General features: G+C 37.4%; 2 protein-coding genes and 1 pseudogene across 2 annotated transcripts; all 3 read right to left on the bottom strand.

Moving 5' to 3' along the window:
• Nucleotides 1–3,895: 3,895 nt before the first annotated feature.
• On the bottom strand, nt 3,896–4,899 carry LOC137645203 (larval cuticle protein 65Ag1-like). The gene is given in 4 exon segments (XM_068378027.1): nt 3,896–4,177; nt 4,333–4,598; nt 4,797–4,863; nt 4,865–4,899. Coding segments are annotated over 4 exon segments (585 nt in total). The 3' UTR covers nt 3,896–3,960.
• Nucleotides 4,900–8,420: 3,521 nt separating this feature from the next.
• LOC137645194 (larval cuticle protein 65Ag1-like) lies at nt 8,421–9,472 on the bottom strand. Its single transcript, XM_068378020.1, is given in 4 exon segments — nt 8,421–8,744; nt 8,906–9,171; nt 9,370–9,436; nt 9,438–9,472. Coding segments are annotated over 4 exon segments (585 nt in total). The 3' UTR covers nt 8,421–8,527.
• Nucleotides 9,473–13,675: 4,203 nt separating this feature from the next.
• Nucleotides 13,676–14,759, bottom strand: LOC137645183 (larval cuticle protein 65Ag1-like; annotated as a pseudogene).
• Nucleotides 14,760–18,386: the final 3,627 nt, after the last annotated feature.

The raw sequence follows: 18,386 nt of genomic DNA, 5'->3' as shown, positions 1-18,386 counted from the left end.
TCAAGGTTTGCACTAAACTCCTCCCATCGTAAGTCCTTTTTTTCTCTCTCTCTCTTTTAGGATGCCTGGGTGACTTCTTTAAAATGCTTTATTCATAACTTTCTTTTTAATGTTTATAACACAGGTACGGGGATGTTTTTAAAACCAGTGTTATTCGAAGGAAATTATTCTATTGGTGTTTTAAATGTTTTTAGAATACTCTTATTAATCCATTCCAAGATCTGGTGAGAACCAAATCTTTTCTCATATTTTGAGGGAAGGTATCAACTCGATTATATGTTTTGGTGCCAAAAGGCCATATCCTCTAACAAAGTATTTATTAGGTTATTGTTTTCTCTATTTCTTTATTTATTGTGTTTGTTTTAAGATAAATAAGCTGTTGGGAGATCTAGGGACTAATATTCCAATTTGAATGAGAAGTTTTAGAAGACCATATTTGTATCTCTCTCTCTCTCTCTCTCTCTCTCTCTCTCTCTCGCTCTCTCTCTCTCTCTCTCTCTCTCTCTCTCGCTCGCTCGCTCTCTCTCTCTCTCTCTCTCTCTCTCTCTCTCTCTCTCTCCAAAGTAACTAATACAATTTCAAGCGGTTAAAATTGAAGTTGATTACCGTTGATATTTTAATTGGTCGTCTATCATTTAAAAATTATTATTATTATTTTATTATTATTATTATTATTATTATTATTATTATTATTATTATTATTATTATTATTATTATTATTATTATTGTTGTTGTTTGTAATAATTGGTTGGTGTTGTAATATTCAAAGAGATTTCCCATTCAGTATCGTCAACATTTTTATTTTTTCATTCAATTTTCCCAGATTTATTTTGTCATCTGAGACAGATTGAATATGTCATTCCCAAAATCATAAAGGAGAAAATATATTATGTGGAAGTTTCGTTTAATTTGTGATAAAGTATAACGTTGATTCTTATACTAATAAAGTACTTGTGATTTCAATTATAGCGGGCTATATGCCACCCCTGACTAGTACATTTAGTGTTTCCCAGGAAAACCAACGAAAGGTATTAGTTGTTTTTAGAGAAATTTTGACAACAGAAACTTAATTTGTAACTTGAAACAGAAGTCTCTTTCATTAGACTAATTTTCACCTCCTGATGCTTCTATGAACCTGTGGATTTTATTATCTTACTGTTTTGAGCATACTTGTTGTGTAAAGTTTCTCTCTCTCTCTCTCTCTCTCTCTCTCTCTCTCCGCACACACACACACACCGTTATTCAGCAACAGGGTTTAACTTCACCTTTTTAGTTTTATTTCTATTTAAACTTTTTCTGTCCAATTATGGATGAAACCGTTGTGCATTAAACCTACACACTGCTGCTTTATTCATTTACATGGAATTCTCGCCAGAAGAGTATCAAAGCTCTACACATTTAGCACGATTCACCTCATTTCTTCCCCGCACTCCTTACAGGTTTTGGTAATCCAAAATTAGAGGAAATATGGAGAATGGGAAATTTTTTTTTGAGGAGGCGGCGAAAGAGAAGTTGAGCCTGAAATGTTTAATTATGTGTCTGGTTGGGATCAAGCATTTTCGTATCTTGAGGCCTAGTGATGGGACCGATCGTGACCTTGTTGGCACCGTTTGACGGGCCAGCCCAGCGGAAATGTTATGGTGCCTGTCACGGTCAATTTGTGGAATGTGGCATGTGATAGGTTGTGGCAAATGGGCTCTGATGGATTATGTTTTTGTTATCCCTAACGATGGGATGAGAAGAGCCACCGGTCCCTAAATCGCTTACATGTAAAACAAGTTGAACTTTTTATCCTTTGGGGTTGCCGTTTCTAATGGATGCACACAGCGCCTACCATGAGTACTGTACAAGTGAGCTTTAACTGAGGAAAAATTTCAATTTGACCACTCACAGTCAAAATGTACACCACTCTATGCGACTTGGAGAGGAATACAGTAGTGCAAACTCAATTTCTTTTTATGTCTTGATCAGATTAGTAGTAATGGGGAAAATACTAAGAGCCCATATTTGTCCTGGCCTTAGAGTTCACTGATTGACCCAGAACTTAAAAAGTGGGTATCAATCTCTTTATCTCGTGACACCAAACACGCTCGGTATTATCCCCATCCTCTAGCTCAGTTGGGGGCCAAACCCGAGGAAGTTTTTAATTAGCAGGGTTGAAATATAGGAAGAGCTGCAAATATGCAACATTGCAATTGCAAAGAATGACATTCTCTCTGTATCAATGTTGGTAGACGAAAATAGTACATGATGTAATCTGATAATCATGTCTTCAGAGCAATGAAGACATGCTATGCCAGGAAAACAATCATGAAGAAACAAACACACTGTTGATGTACTAGCCTATCCCCTCATCGCTGCGAAACTCAACGAATGCACATATGGTTTTCTTCTCCATAGACACAGATATCCTATTGTTAGTCATAGCAAACTATGACTTCATGCTGAAGAACACATCCATTTCCATGGCCTCTGGGGTCTTGACAACAATGGAAAATTCTTTTTTATAGGCAAAGCAACATGGTTTGCAAGTCTAAATAAAGTCTGATAGAGATATAATTCGTTCTGTGTAGATGCCTTCAATAGAGGTAGAAGTGTCTGAAACTATTAGGCAAATCTGGATACCTTCACCTGTGCAGCCTACTTCCCTAGAAGCATCTACATCAAGGCCATCTCTAAACTGCAATGGTATCTCTTCTTCAAACATATGGCAAAAAGGGACATGCTACCATTAGAGCTCTGACACAGCATGTCCTATAAATCCATATCCAAGCCTAAGTATGGGGACAGATCAGCATTGTTCTGCAGTATGGTCAATTAGATCCCTTGCAGAATATGGTTACCATAAGGAGTATGATGGCCAGCTGAAAAACCAACCATGACAGATACCCTTCTAGCCCTAAAGGACATCATTGTGATTGTAAGCTGCATCTGCAAAAGAGACTTCTTCCTTGCAGAACAAAGAACTTATCCTGCACAAATTTTTGCTAGTCCAGCAGTTTGAGAAAGATGAGGACATACAGAAGTATAACACTGATATGTAGACTCCGAGGTTTCCCAAAAGATTAAGCCATTTTTGTCATGATCATTTTGGTTCTTAATGAACATTAACTTTATGAAATGTTCATATCTGATCACTTGTAAAACATTTGATAAAAAAAGAGGGGTGTGAATGGCACCACGGTGTTTCTAAACATGGATAACATGCTACGCCGCAGCGTGACTTGGTCCCAGCTACCCTGGATACCGCAGTAGCCAGCAGTGAGAGAGGTGTAGGGCCCTACACTTTGTACTCCAAGGTTGATGGACGAGCTTTGATGGCCACCTAAGTTTGTGGTTGAATCTAGCTTATTTATGCTGTTACCATTGTATTCCTTGTCCCTGAAACTGGTGGATTAGATGCCACAGTAGTATTTCTAGGGTGTTTAGGTGAAATCTTGATTAGAACCTTTTTTTTAGTCAGTCATTTTGTAAAATCCAAGATGGGGCTATATAAGTATCAGAGCAAATGGAAGCATTTTTTCTGTCTGTTTATATTATAAAGTTTCCAAAAAATATATAGTTTTGATACTCCTAACATATATCTGGCAACTAGAATGAAGTTCTTTTATAAACCATTTCTCCTAAAGATAATGGTTATTTAAATTTTTTTCTCGTTACAAAGATAATCCCACTATTTGTTTCGTCAAATATAATTTCAGAAAGAAATAATGCAAAATATATTCTTATTAAACCAGAAAAAAAAGTAGTTGTTATTTTTAGAATGCATATCTTGAGATGAAAAGGAAATACTAGAAGTTGATGAAGATCACAAACTAATAAATAAATCATCATTTTTATTTACATAATTTACAATGAGCTAACCAGATGCTGGTTGTTCAGAATAAATATCAAGGTTAAATAGGTTTCGGTAATTCGAGTTTAAGTCGATCGTTGGTAATCAGTGAGTGATGAAGCTGTTCAAGGGGCTTGGTAGCTGTTGGATGGGGCACTGCGTGGGGCAGAGCGGGCAGCTTCCTCATCCTCGCGTCTTGCCTTTTCGATCTGGTCGAGGACGAACTGGGGAATGGGGTGGGGGAATTCGGGTGCCACAGGCAGGAAGGAAGACTGGGGCTGGAAGCCATTTTCGTCAGCCACGAAGGTCATCTCGAACTGTTGGCCGTCGGGGAGGGTGAAGCTGTGGAGGAGGAAAAGGAAAAAGAAATGAGAAAGTGGCCAAAAGGAGACAAGAGAATTTGTCTCATTGTGTTGTTTTCTCTTATTGAGTTGATTTGAGTGAAGGAAATGGATGGAGCAATGAAGACAGACAGACAGACAGACAGAAAGACTTACGAGATCTTTCCGCTTTGAGCGACGGCTCCTTCAGCGCTTCCGCTGTCGATGGCAGAACCGAATTCCTCGCGTTGGATGCCGTCTTCAGTCTCAATGGCGAAGTTGTAGCTGGATGCATCGTCAGACATTTGTCTGTCATCGCGGAGGATAGCTGGCACTTCGGCGGAGCTGACGAAGGATCTCTGAGCGGGGGCGCCGTAGGAAGGAGCGGGTTTGTCGGGCCTTGGGGCGGCCAAGGACACGACGGCCAAGCAAGCGAAGATGATCTGGAAGAGAGATGATAAATGTTAAATTTGCAATGTAGTCAAAGGAGTATGTAGACCATAAAATACGCAAATACTTTCCATTGAAAGTCTTAAGATATAATCAAGTTGAATCTGGAATGGGTCCAAGATTGGTATAACAAAGGTGTTTCCTCTTGAGGAATGTTTTCTTGAAAGGACTTGGGTGATGTAGTTTCTTACCAGCTTCATATCTGTGGTGGACTGAGTGAGACTAGTGGTTTGCGATGGTCTCACCGTCTTTATATACCGCCAGGTGAGCCCTTGGAAACTAGGTCACGGTCATTCAAGGTAGGCAATAAACTCCTCCCATCATAAGTCTGTTTATTCTCTCTTTATTTTAGGATGCCGGGGTGACTTCGTTAAAAAGCTTTATTCGTAACTTTCTCTTTGATATTCATAACACAGCTACATGAATATTTTTAAAAGTAGTGTCATTCGAAGGAATTTATTCTATTTGAGATCTAGGGACTAACATTCCAATTTGAATGAGAAGTTTTAGAAGACCATCTCTCTCTCTCTCTCTCTCTCTCTCTCTCTCTCTCTCTCTCTCTCCAAAGTAACTGAACCAATTTCAAGTGGTTAAAATTGAAGTTAATTAGCGTTGATATTTTAATTGGTCGTCTATCATTTAAAAATTATTATTATTAATATTATTATTATTCTTATTATTATTGTTGTGTTTAATAATTTGTTGGTGTTGTAATATTCAAAAAGATTTCCCATTCGGTATCGTCAACATTTTTACTTTTATCATTCAATTTTCCCATATTTTTTTCGTCGTCTGAGACAGATTAAATATGTCGTTCCTAAAATCATAAAGGAGAAAATATATTATGTGAAAGTTTTGTTTAATTTGCGCTTTCTGATGAGGTACAACGTTGATTCATATACTAATAAAGTACTTGTGATTTCAATTATAGCGGGCTATATGCCGCCCCTGACTAGTACATTAAGTGTGTCCCACGAAAACCATCGAAAGGTATCAGTTTCTTTAAGAGAAGTTTTGACAACAGAAACTTAATTTGTAACTTGAAACAGAAGTCTTTTTCATTAGACTAATTTTCACCTCGTGGTGCTTCTATGAACCTGTGGATTTTATTATCTTACGGTTTTGGGCATACTTGTGTAAAGTCTCTCTCTCTCTCTCTCTCTCTCTCTCTCTCTCTCTCTCACATGTTTATTTAGCAACAGAGTTTAACTTCACCCTCTAGTTTTATTTCTATTTAAACTTTTTCTGTCCAATTATGGATGAAACCGTTGTGCATTAAACCTACACACTGCTGCTTTATTCATTTACATGGAATTCTCGCCAGAAGAGTCAAAGTTCTACACATTTAGCACGATACACGTCTTATCTTTCCTGCACTCCTTACAGGTTTTGGTAATCCAAAATTAGAGGAAATATGGAGAATGGGAAATTTCTTTTTGAGAAGGTGGCGAAAGAAAAGTTGAGCCTGAAATGTTTAATTATGTGGCTGGTTGGGATCAAGCATTTTCGTATCTTGAGGCCTAACTATGGGACCGATCGTGACCTTGTTGGCACCGTTTGACGGGCCAGCCCAGCGGAAATGTTATGGTGCCTGTCACGGTCAATTTGTGGAATGTGGCATGTGCTAGGTCGTGGAAAATGGGCTGTGATGGATTATCTTGTTGTTAGCCCTAACGAAGGGATGAGAAGAGCCACCGGTCCCAAAATCGCTTACATGTAAAACAAGTTGAACTTTTTATCCTTTGGGGTTGCCGTTTCTAATGGATGCACACAGCGCCTACCATGAGTACTTCACAAGTGAGCTTTAACTGAGGAAAAATTTCAATTTGACCACTCACAGTCTAAATGTACACCACTCTATGCGACTTGGAGAGGAATACAGTAGTGCAAACTCAATTTCTTTCTATGTCTTGATCAGATTAGGAGTAATGGGGAAAATACTAAGAGCCCAAATTTGTCCTGGCCTTAGAGTTCACTGATTGACCCAGAACTTAAAAAGTAGGTATCAATCTCTTTATCTCGTGACACCAAACACGCTTGGTTTTATCCCTAGCCTCTAGCTCAGTTAGGGGCCAAACCCGAGGGGGTTTTTAATTAGCAGACCTGAAATATAGGAAGAGCTGCAAATATGCAACATTGCAATTGCAAAGAATGACATTCTATATCAATGTTGGTAGACCAAAATAGTACATGATGTAATCTGATCATCATGTCTTCAGAGTAATGAAGACATGCTATGCCAGGAAAACAATCATGAAGAAACAAACACACTGTTGATGTACTTGCCTCTTCCCTCATCGCTGCGAAACTCAACGAATGCACAAGTGGTTTTCTTCTCCCTAGACACAGATATCCTATTGTTAGTCATAGCAAACTATGACTTCATGCTGAAGAACGCATCCATTTCCATGGCCTCTGGGGTCTTGACAACAATGAAAAATTCTCTCGTATAGGCAAAGCAACATGGTTTGCAAGTCTAAATAAAGTCTGATAGAGATATAATTCGTTCTGTGTAGATGCCTTCAATAGAGGTAGAAGTGTCTGAAACTATTAGGCAACTCTGGCTACCTTCACCTGTGCAGCCTACTTCCCTAGAAGCATCTACATCAAGACCATCTCTAAACTGCGATGGTATCTCTTTTTCAAACATATGTCAAAAGGGACATGCTACCATCAGAGCTCTGACACAACATGTCCTATAAATCCATATCCAAACCTAAGTATGGGGACAGATCAGCATTGTTCTGAAGTATGCTCAATTAGATCCCTTGCAGAATATGGTTACCATAAGGAGTATGATGGCCAGCTGAAAAACCAACCATGACAGATACCCTTCTAGCTCTAAAGGACACCATTGTGATTGTTAGCTCCTTCTGCAAAAGAGACTTCTTCCTTGCAGAACAAAGAACTTTTCCTGCACAAAGTTTTGCTAGTCCAGCAGTTTGAGAAAGATGAGGACACACAGAAGTATAACATTGATATGTAGACATCTAGGTTTCCCAAAAGATTAACCATTTTTGTCATGATCATTTTGGTTCTTAATGAACACTAACTTTATGAAATGTTCATGTCTGATCACTTGTAAAACATTTGATAAAAAAAAGAGGGGTGTGAATGGGACCCTGGTGTTTCTAAACATGGATAACATGCTACGCCGCAGCGTGACTTGGTCCCCGCTAGCCTGGATACCGCAGTAGCCAGCATTGAGAGAGGTGTAGGGCCCTACACTTTGTACTCCAAGGTTGATGGACGAGCTTCGATGGCCACCTAAGTTTGTGGTTGAATCTAGCTTATTTATGCTGTTACCATTGTATTCCTTGTCCCTGAAACTGGTGGATTAGATGCCAAAGTAGTATATCTAGGGTGTTTAGGTGAAATATTGATTAGAACCTTTTTTTTAGTCAGTTATTTTGTAAAATCCAAGATGGGGCTATATAAGTATCAGAGCAAATGGAAGCATTTTTTCCGTCTGTTTATATTAAAAAGTTTCCAAAAAATATATAGTCTTGATACTCTTAACATATATTTGGCAAAATAAGATAGTGAACCCGACTAGAATGAAGTTCTTTTATAAACTATTTCTCCTAAAGATAATGGTTATTTAAATTTTTTTTCTCGTTCCAAAGATAATCCCACTATTTGTTTCGTCAAAGATAATTTGAAACATAATATATGCAAAAATTATTTTCATCAAACTAGAAAATAAAACTTGTTATTGTTGGATTGTATAGCTTCATGTAAAAATAGAATAATAGAAGTTGTTGAAGGTGACAAACTAATAAGTAAATCATCATTTTTATTTACATAACTTACAATGAGCAAACCAGATGCTGGATGTTCAGAATAAATATCAAGGTTGAATAAGTTTCGGTAATTCGAGTTTAAGTCGATCGTTGGTAATCACTGAGTGATGAAGCTGTTCTTAAGGGGCTTGGTAGCTGTTGGATGGGGCACTGCGTGGGGCAGAGCGGGCAGCTTCCTCATCCTCGCGTCTTGCCTTTTCGATCTGGTCGAGGACGAACTGGGGAATGGGGTGGGGGAATTCGGGTGCCACTGGCAGGAAGGAAGACTGGGGCTGGAAGCCATTTTCGTCAGCCACGAAGGTCATCTCGAACTGTTGGCCGTCGGGGAGGGTGAAGCTGTGGAGGAGGAAAAGGAAAAAGAAATGAGAAAGTGGCCAAAAGGAGACAAGAGAATGTGTCTCATTGTGTTGTCTTCTCTTTTTGAGTTGAGTTGAGTTGAGTGGAAATGGATGAAGCAATGAAGACAGACAGACAGACAGACAGACGGAGAAACTTACGAGATCTTTCCGCTTTGAGCGACGGCTCCTTCAGCGCTTCCGCTGTCGATGGCAGAACCGAATTCCTCGCGTTGGATTCCGTCTTCGGTCTCAATGGCGAAGTTGTAGCTGGATGCATCGTCAGACATTTGTCTGTCATCGCGGAGGATAGCTGGCACTTCGGCGGAGCTGACGAAGGATCTCTGAGCGGGAGCGCCGTAGGAAGGAGCGGGTTTGTCGGGCCTTGGGGCGGCCAAGGACACGACGGCCAAGCAAGCGAAGATGATCTGGAAGAGAGATGATAATTGTTAAATTTGCAATGTAGTCAAAGGAGTATGTAGACCATAAAATACGTAAATACTTTCCATTGAAAGTCTTAAGATATAATTTAGTTCAATCTGGAATGGGTCCAAGATTGGTATAACAAAGATGATTCCTCTTGAGGAATGTTTTCTTGAAAGGACTTGGGTGATGTAGTTTCTTACCAGCTTCATATCTGTGGTGGTCTGAGTGAGACTAGTGGTTTGCGTTGGTCTCACCGTCTTTATATACCGCCGGGTGAGCTCTTGGAAACTAGGTCATGGTCATTCAAGGTTGGCACTAAACTCCTCCCATCGTAAGTCCTTTTTTTCTCTCTCTCTCATAGGATGCCTGGGTGACTTCTTTAAAAAGCTTTATTCGTAACTTTCTTTTTAATATTTATAACACAGGTACGTGGATGTTTTTAAAACCAGTGTTATTCGAAGGAATTTATTCTATGGGTGTTTTGAATGTGTTTAGAATACTCTTATTGATCCATTCCAAGATCTGGTGAGGTCCAAATCTTTTCTCATATTTTGAGGGAAGATATTAACTTAATTATGTCACTTGGTGCCAAAAGGCCTTATCCTATAACAAAATATTTATTAGGTTATTGTTTTCTTTATTTCATTATTGATGACATTTTTTTTAAGATAAGCTGTTCGGAGATCTTGGGACTAACATTCAAATTTGAATAAGAAGTTTTAGAGGACCAGTTTAACTAGATTTGCATCTCTCTCTCTCTCTCTCTCTCTCTCTCTCTCTCTCTCTCTCTCTCAAGTAACTAATACTATTTTAATGGGTTAATATTGAAGTTAATTGGTATTGATATAATTTTCATTTCTTGGTCGTCTATCATTTAAGAATTATTATTATTATTATTACTATTACTATTGTTTTTAATAATATGTTGGTATTGTAATATTCAGGGAGATTTCCCATTCATTATCATCAAAATTTTTATTTTTTTCATTCAATTTTCCCATATTTTTTTTTCCTGTGACAGGTTAGATATGATGATGTTCCCAATATCACAAAGGAGAAAATATACTTGATAATGTTTCATTTAATTTGATCTTTCTGATAAGGTACAACGTTGATTCTTATACTGATAAAGTTGTTGTTGTTTCAATTAAAGTGGGCTATATGCCACCCTTGACTAGTACATTTAGTGTCCCACGAAAGGGAACGAAGGGCTCAAGTTTTTTTTTTTTTTTTTTTTTTTTTTTTAAGGAGTTTTAACAACAGAAATTTAATTTGTAACTTGAGACATAAGTTTATTTCAATAGACTAATTTTCACCTCGTTGTTGTTCTATGAACCTGTGGATTTTATTATCTTACTGTTTTGGGCAGACTTGTTATGTAAAGTTTCTCTCTCTCTCTCTCTCTCTCTCTCTCTCTCTCTCTCTCTCTCTCTCGTTTATTTGGCAACAGGGTTTAACTTCCCCCTTTAATTTTACTTCTATTTAAACTTTCTCTGTGCAATTATGGATGAAACTATTGTGCATCAAACCTACCCAGTGCTTGCTGCTTTATTCATTTACTTGGAATTCTTGCCAGAAGAGTATCAAAAGTCTGCACATTTAGCACTGTTCACCTCTTATCTTCCCTGCACTCTTACAGGTTTTGGTAACCCAAAATTAGAAGAAATATGTAGAAATGGAAATTTCTTACAGGTTTTGGTAAAATATAATTGGAGGAAATATTTAGATTGAAAATTTCTTTTTGAGAAGGATGCAAAGAAAATTTGAGCCGGAAATGTTTTAATATGTTGCTGGTTGTGATCAAGCATTTTCGTATCTTGAGGCATAACTATGACATGGTTGGCATCGTATCGAAGCTATTCATATTTTTCGCTATTTTCCTCGTATCTGTGCTACACTCCTCCAGTTTCTTGAAATTAAGACTATTTTTGCATTAGGTATACTTTTTCACGCAATTATTTGGCACTCCCGTAATCTGTTTTTCCCACTTCTTCCCAACAATATTGAATTATGAACTTTTCACCCATCTATCGTCTCTCTTTCTTTCCACAATACCAAGCCATGTCAAATCCTACCGTTTTTATTATCCTACTTTGCTAACCCTCTTACCACTTTTCATCTGACTAAAAATGCATCTCACGAGCGCATTTCTTTTCATTTTTTACATGATAATCTCAATTTACCTACATGATAAAGTTACCCCGTAGGTGGTTTAGCCATCAGTGCAGCTCAAATGGTGCCCAGTAAGCATGACTTGAAAGCACTTTGGAGGTTATGATGAAATCATTCTTGTATTTGACACATACAGGGGTGAACCTCTGATGAGTGCTACTAGGGATAACAGAAAACAAGTAAGAGCAATAATCCAGTATTGGTTCAGAGATGACTCGGTTATAAAGCATATCCCGATGAGGTCGTTCTTTTCATATAACGAGACAAAGAGGGACCTGACTAACCGTCTTGCTGTAAAGACGCTAAGAGTAGAACAGCACATTACACAAACAGATCATAACGTCTTAGCAATGAAGACTTACTATACCAGGACAATAATCATGAAGAATCAAAGACGATGTTTTTATACTTGGCTCTCTCGGCTTTGCAGCGAAAACTATTGGATGCATTGATGGTTATCTTCTGAGTCACAGATTTCCTATTGTTAGTCAAAGCAAATTATGATCTCCTGCTGAAGAACACATACCATTTCCATGGGATAGAGCCAGTATGGAGAGCTATACGGATAGAAAGAGCAAAGGCTATGTCAGATTATGGTAGTTATCTGGTGCTAACAATACAGAACAGTTCTCTTGAATAGGTAAAGCAACATGGCTGCAAGTCTTCATGAAGACAGATAAGAGATGTAATTCGTTCTCTTTAGATGCTTTGTACAGAGGCAGAAGTAACTGAAATTATGATGGCCACTCTAGCTAGCTTCATCTGCGCAGCTGAGGCTAATCCCTCACAGACTACTATACTAGGACCCTCTGTGAACTGCGATGGCATATCTTCTGCAAGTAGAAAGTGATTAGTCACCAATGGAGCTCTAACACAACATTTCCTAAAAATCCATATCCTAGCCTAAGTGTGGGGACAAGACCATCATTGCTTTGAAGGATCGTTAGTTGGATCTCCTGCAGAATATGGCTACCACAAGGTGTAAAATGGCCTGCTGAAAAACCATCCATGGCAGATGCCCTTCCAGTTCCAAAAACCATCATTGCGATTGCTAACTGCCAATACAAAACAGACTGTTCTTCTGCAAGATGATCTTGCAAAAAACTTATCCTGCACAAATTGTTACCAATACGGCAGAGTGTAAAAAGGTGAAGACATACAGAAGTATGAAACGGATATGTGAAGACTCCTTGGTTTCCTAAAAGATCAAACCCAGTTTTGTCATGTGGAGAATTTTGGTTCTTGATGGACACTAACTTCATGAAACGTTAATTTTTGATCACTCTTAAAAATTTTGATAAAAATGTGGGTGTGAGTGGCATATCAGTGTTTCTAAACCGGGATAACATGCTATGCCACGACCCAATAGCGTCCCAGCTACCCTAGTTATGCAATAGCCAGCCGTGAGAGAGGTATATGGCCCTGCACACTTTTTGCTCCAAGGTTAATAGGCCAGCTAAGTTTGTGGCTGAATTTACCAGATTTATATTGATACTATTGTATTCCTTGTTCCTGAAGATGAAGGCTTAGAGTACCCTGACACTTGTACGACTTTTTGCCACGAATTTGTCGTGGCAAGTCGTGACATTTTGTGGCACGAACTGTAAGATAAAAAAAAAAAAAAAAACATTGACACGAACTGGCACGACAAGTTCACGCTTATTTTGCCCACCTCATGTATCGTCCTGACGAGTTCACGAACAGTTCGCGCATAGTTCACGACCCGGTCACAAAATTTTGTCGTGACCAAAATTTTGAACATTTCAAATTTCTTGTCACGACAGGTTTACGAACTCTTCACGCCAGTTCTCGACGAGTTCACGCCAGTTCAAGAATTGAGTCGTGACAATGTGTACCACAAATTCGTGTAAGAGTCAGCTTGGCTTTAGCTGCCAAAGTAATATTTTTAGGTTCATAAGGTGAAATATTGATAAGAACCTTTTATTTTAAGGCAGCCATTTTGCAAAATCGAGGATGGCTGCTATTTAAGTATCAGAGCAAATTAAAGCATTATTTGTGTTATTGTTTATATTATAAAGTTTCTAAAAATATTTAATTTTGATAGTCTTCACAAATATCTAACAAAATAACATAGTGAACCCGACTACAATAAAGTTCTTTTATAAACCATTTCTCTTAAAGATAATGATTATTTAAATTTTATTCTCATTCCAAAGATTATTCCACTGTTTTTTTCGTCAAAGATAATTTCAAACATAATATATGCAAAAATTATTTTCATCAAACTAGAAAATAAAACTTGTTATTGTTGGAATATATAGCTTCATATAAAGATAGAATACTAGAAGTTGTTGAAGGTCACAAACTAATAAATAAATCATCATTTTTATTTACATAATTTACAATGAGCAAACCAGATGCTGGTTGTTCAGAATAAATATCAAGGTTAAATAGGTTTCGGTAATTCGAGTTTAAGTCGATCGTTGGTAATCACTGAGTGATGAAGCTGTTCTTAAGGGGCTTGGTAGCTGTTGGATGGGGCACTGCGTGGGGCAGAGCGGGCAGCTTCCTCATCCTCGCGTCTTGCCTTTTCGATCTGGTCGAGGACGAACTGGGGAATGGGGTGGGGGAATTCGGGTGCCACTGGCAGGAAGGAAGACTGGGGCTGGAAGCCATTTTCGTCAGCCACGAAGGTCATCTCGAACTGTTGGCCGTCGGGGAGGGTGAAGCTGTGGAGGAGGAAAAGGAAAAAGAAATGAGAAAGTGGCCAAAATGAGACAAGAGAATGTGTCTCATTGTGTTATCTTCTCTTATTGAGTTGAGTTGAGTTAGGTGAAGGAAATGGATGGAGCAATGAAGACAGACAGACAGACAGACGGAGAGACTTACGAGATCTTTCCGCTTTGAGCGACGGCTCCTTCAGCGCTTCCGCTGTCGATGGCAGAACCGAATTCCTCGCGTTGGATTCCGTCTTCGGTCTCAATGGCGAAGTTGTAGCTGGATGCATCGTCAGACATTTGTCTGTCATCGCGGAGGATAGCTGGCACTTCGGCGGAGCTGACGAAGGATCTCTGAGCGGGGGCGCCGTAGGAAGGAGCGGGTTTGTCGGGCCTTGGTGCGGCCAAGGACACGACGGCCAAACAAGCGACGATGAACTGGTAGAGATAATAACTTTTAAACTTAGCAATGTAATTAAAGGAGAAAGTAGAAGGTAAAATACATGAATATCAGTAATTGAAAATACTATGAACTATTTTGTAGTAAATCTGGTGTTAGTCCTAGAAATTTAAAACCTGAGGTACTTCCTCTGAAGTATTGTTATTTTAACAGGTCTTGGATGCTCTAGTTCCTTACCAGCTTCATATCTGTGGTGGACTGAGTGAGACTAGTGGTTTGCGTTGGTCTCACTGTCTTTATATACCGCCAGGTGAGTCATAAGAAAATAGGTCACGGTCATGCAAGCCTCCCAATGATCCCCTCTCACCTTTGAAGTCCGGTTTTCTCTTTTAGGATTCTTTTTCTATCTCTGTAAGATATTGGACTATTATCCCATTCTGTTGATATGCGATGTAAGCATTATTTCACCTTTGTATTAACGATGAATTATTTTTATTTCGAGTATTAATGTATTAGGAGACTTTTTTTTTTTAGTATCAAAATTTCATATAGGCCCGTTATCATGTGTTTTTACATGAATAATAGCAATCATTTTATTAACTGATAATAATTAAGTTCTTAACTCTCTGTACTACGTTTTTAGTTTTGCATGGTATGTTACCATTTTATATTTCCCTATTCATTAACCTTTATTATCCTCTGTATTTTAGTGGCTACAACTCCGTAGGTTTTTAACCTCACCTGTAATATTGTATAGTAAACTTAATACTGTATACTATAAACGTTAGGTAGTAGAAAATAGGAGAATTGTAGAGAACAGAAAATGGAAATTATTCTAATGCCCTTCGAAGGAAGTTTATTTGAACTTGATAATTGTGATTACAATTTTTTTCTTATTGTAATAGTAGTCAATTTCTACACGGCATTATGTTCCGAAAAAAATTGGAAATTTAGTTTTGTACGTAAGATTTCCTCGGTCATTGGAACATTGCGTATTAATTTTTGGGGATATGTGGTATATTTTGGGGACATTTTTATTTTCTTATCTTTATATCTTTTCCATGGGTAAATTGCTTTGATATTTAATGACTGCAAAATTTTTCTTTTTTGTATTATTATTATTATTATTATTATTATTATTAGTAGTAGTAGTAGTAGTAGTAGTAGTAGTAGTAGTAGTAGTAGTAGTAGTAGTTTTTTTAATATATTTTGCCTAATTAAGTAATTTTTTTTTCTCCAGAATATTATACCTCAAGGCTAGTCTCAAATTTCTTTGATATTTAATGAATGCAATTTTTTTTTTGCATTATTACAATTATTATTATTATTATTATTATTATTATTATTATTATTATCATTATTAGTAGTAGTAGTAGTAGTAGTAGTAGCAGGTTTTTATATATTTTGCTTAATTGAGTAGAGTTTTTCTCCAGAATATTATAGCTTAAGGCTAGTCTCAGGTGCCAAAGAATCAAGAGGTTTAAAGGCCACTCATGAATGGCAGAGGCAAGGGACAGGATAGTGTACTTGAGGCAATTATACACATAAGATCAGCGCCTAAGCCCCTCTCTACCAAGCTAGGACCAGGGAGAGCCAGGCAGTGGTTGCTGATGACCCAGTAGGTAGACATGCAGGCTCCCACAAACCTGCCATCCCTAGCTCACAAGAATGGTGAGGTTGCAGACACTACTAAAACAGTCAACCTTGAGTGGGACTCGAATCCCTGTCCAACAGATTTTCAACAAGGACGTTTAGGATCATGATTATTTAGATAATGTTCTTAAGTATTCGACTGTGATGTAGTCGTTTTACTATGGCCTTCTACTGGGGTGGTGAAAACTTAAATAGACATTTTTATCTACAGTATGTATTGATTTGCATTCCCCCCCCCCCCCCTTTTTTCTTTTCTTTTTTTTTCCTTCTGTTGAAGTTTAAGTCAAAATGATTATTTAATATCTCGTTTTACATTGGCCTTCTACTGGGATGGTGAAAACTTAAATAGACATTTTTATCTACAGTGTGTATTAATTTGCATTCCCCCTTTTTTTTCTTTTTTTTTTCCTTCTGTTGAAGTTTAAGTCTAAATAATTATTTAATATCTCGTTTTACGTTGGCCTTCTACTGGGATGGTGAAAACTTAAATAGACATTTTTATCTACTGTATGTATTAATTTATACACTCTTTTTATCTACAGTATGTATTAATTTGCATTCCCCCCCCTTTTTTTTTTTCTTCTGTTGAAGTTTAAGTCAAAATAATTATTCAATATCTCGTTTTACCATGGCCTTCTACTGGGGTGGTGAAAACTAAAGTACACTTTTTTTTTTATCTACAGTATATATTAATTTGCATTTTTTTTTCTTTTTTTTTTCCTTCTGTTGAAGTTTAAGTCAAAATAATTATTTAATATCTCGTTTTACCATGGCCTTCTACTGGGGTGGTGAAAACTTAAATAGACATTTTTATCTACAGTATGTATTAATTTGCATCCCCCCTTTTTTTTCTTTTTTTCTTCCTTCTGTTGAAGTTTAAGTCAAAATAATTATTTAATATCTCGTTTTACCATGGCCTTCTACTGGGGTGGTGAAAACTTAAATAGACATTTTTATCTACAGTATGTATTAATTTGCATTCCCCTTTTTTTTTCTTTTTTTTTTTTCCTCCTGTTGAAGTTTAAGTCGAAATAATTATATAATATCTCGTTTTACCATGGCCTTCTACTGGGGTGGTGAAAACTTAAATACACTTTATCTACAGTATATATGTATTAATTTGCACTTTTTTTTTCTTTTTTTTTCCTTCTGTTGAAGTTTAAGTCAAAATAATTATTTAATATCTCGTTTTACCATGGCCTTCTACTGGGGTGGTGAAAATTAAAATACACTTTTTATCTACATTGTGTATTAATTTGTATTCCCCCCCCCCCACCTTTTTTTTCCTTATGTTGAAGTTTAAGTCAAAATGATTATTTAATATCTAATTTGTATACTCTTTTACTCTATTAGCTATTTTATTTCCTCAGAAGTATTTATATATGGTCATTCTCTGCTCATTAGATATTTCTTATTATTATGGAGCCCCAGAGACTTCATAACTACTACAAATGCTACTATGGTGATAATAATGATAATGATGTTATGGGAAGGGCAATAATGTTTATAACAATTCTAATAATAATTTAGCAATTGTGGATTGCTTTCAGGAACTTTTACACTTATTACAGAGTATTTTCTTTCAGCTATGGTTAACGAAATACATATATGAATATTCAATTTTGTTTTTACATCCATTTGAGAACCTTTTTTTAGCTTTTAAACCTTGATATTTAAGTAAAGCGAGAAATTGAACCAGTGAAATTGTTGATCTATCAATCATTATATTGAAGTTATTTTCCCTAAAACGACTTGTATGACCGAAATAATTGTGAATAATTGTTATATATATATATTTTTGGGCTCAAGCCATGTCGTCCTGATGGAAGTTCCTATAGGGTAGCTTCCTAGGGTATATTACAACTACGGCGATATTCCCAGAGAATTTACCTTAAGGTACCAGAATTCTAACTCCTGGAGCGAGTATCCCTCGTGAAAGGGATATCGCGACATATCAGAGGACGTATTCTTGACACGCCACATGGCAATCTGCATCCTGGACAGAGATTTCGTCTCGTAGGAGGGATTGGCAAGAAACGAATTCGGGAAAGAAAAAGGGGAGCCGCTCCCAAGGCTTCCTTATCCTCCGATTCGTATGTGTGCCTGGCGCCAATCCTGGCGCCATCTGTATTCCTTTTTGCGTAGCTTAACAACTCGGTGTTTTTTCCTGTGTTTCTCGCAAATCTTGGATTTATTCTACTTTTTCATGGCTTCTCCGTCTTCGTCGGCCTCTGATAAGTTGAGTATAATGTCTTTTATGTATAAATGTAGGCTCTTGGTAAATTTTTGAGTGATTAATAGGATTAATCTTTGA

Source organism: Palaemon carinicauda, chromosome 1 (genome assembly GCF_036898095.1).
Source record: "Palaemon carinicauda isolate YSFRI2023 chromosome 1, ASM3689809v2, whole genome shotgun sequence".
Lineage (NCBI taxonomy): Eukaryota > Metazoa > Arthropoda > Malacostraca > Decapoda > Palaemonidae > Palaemon > Palaemon carinicauda.
Note: the sequence above shows the minus strand (reverse complement) of the source record. Positions and strands in the feature narration are given on the sequence as shown.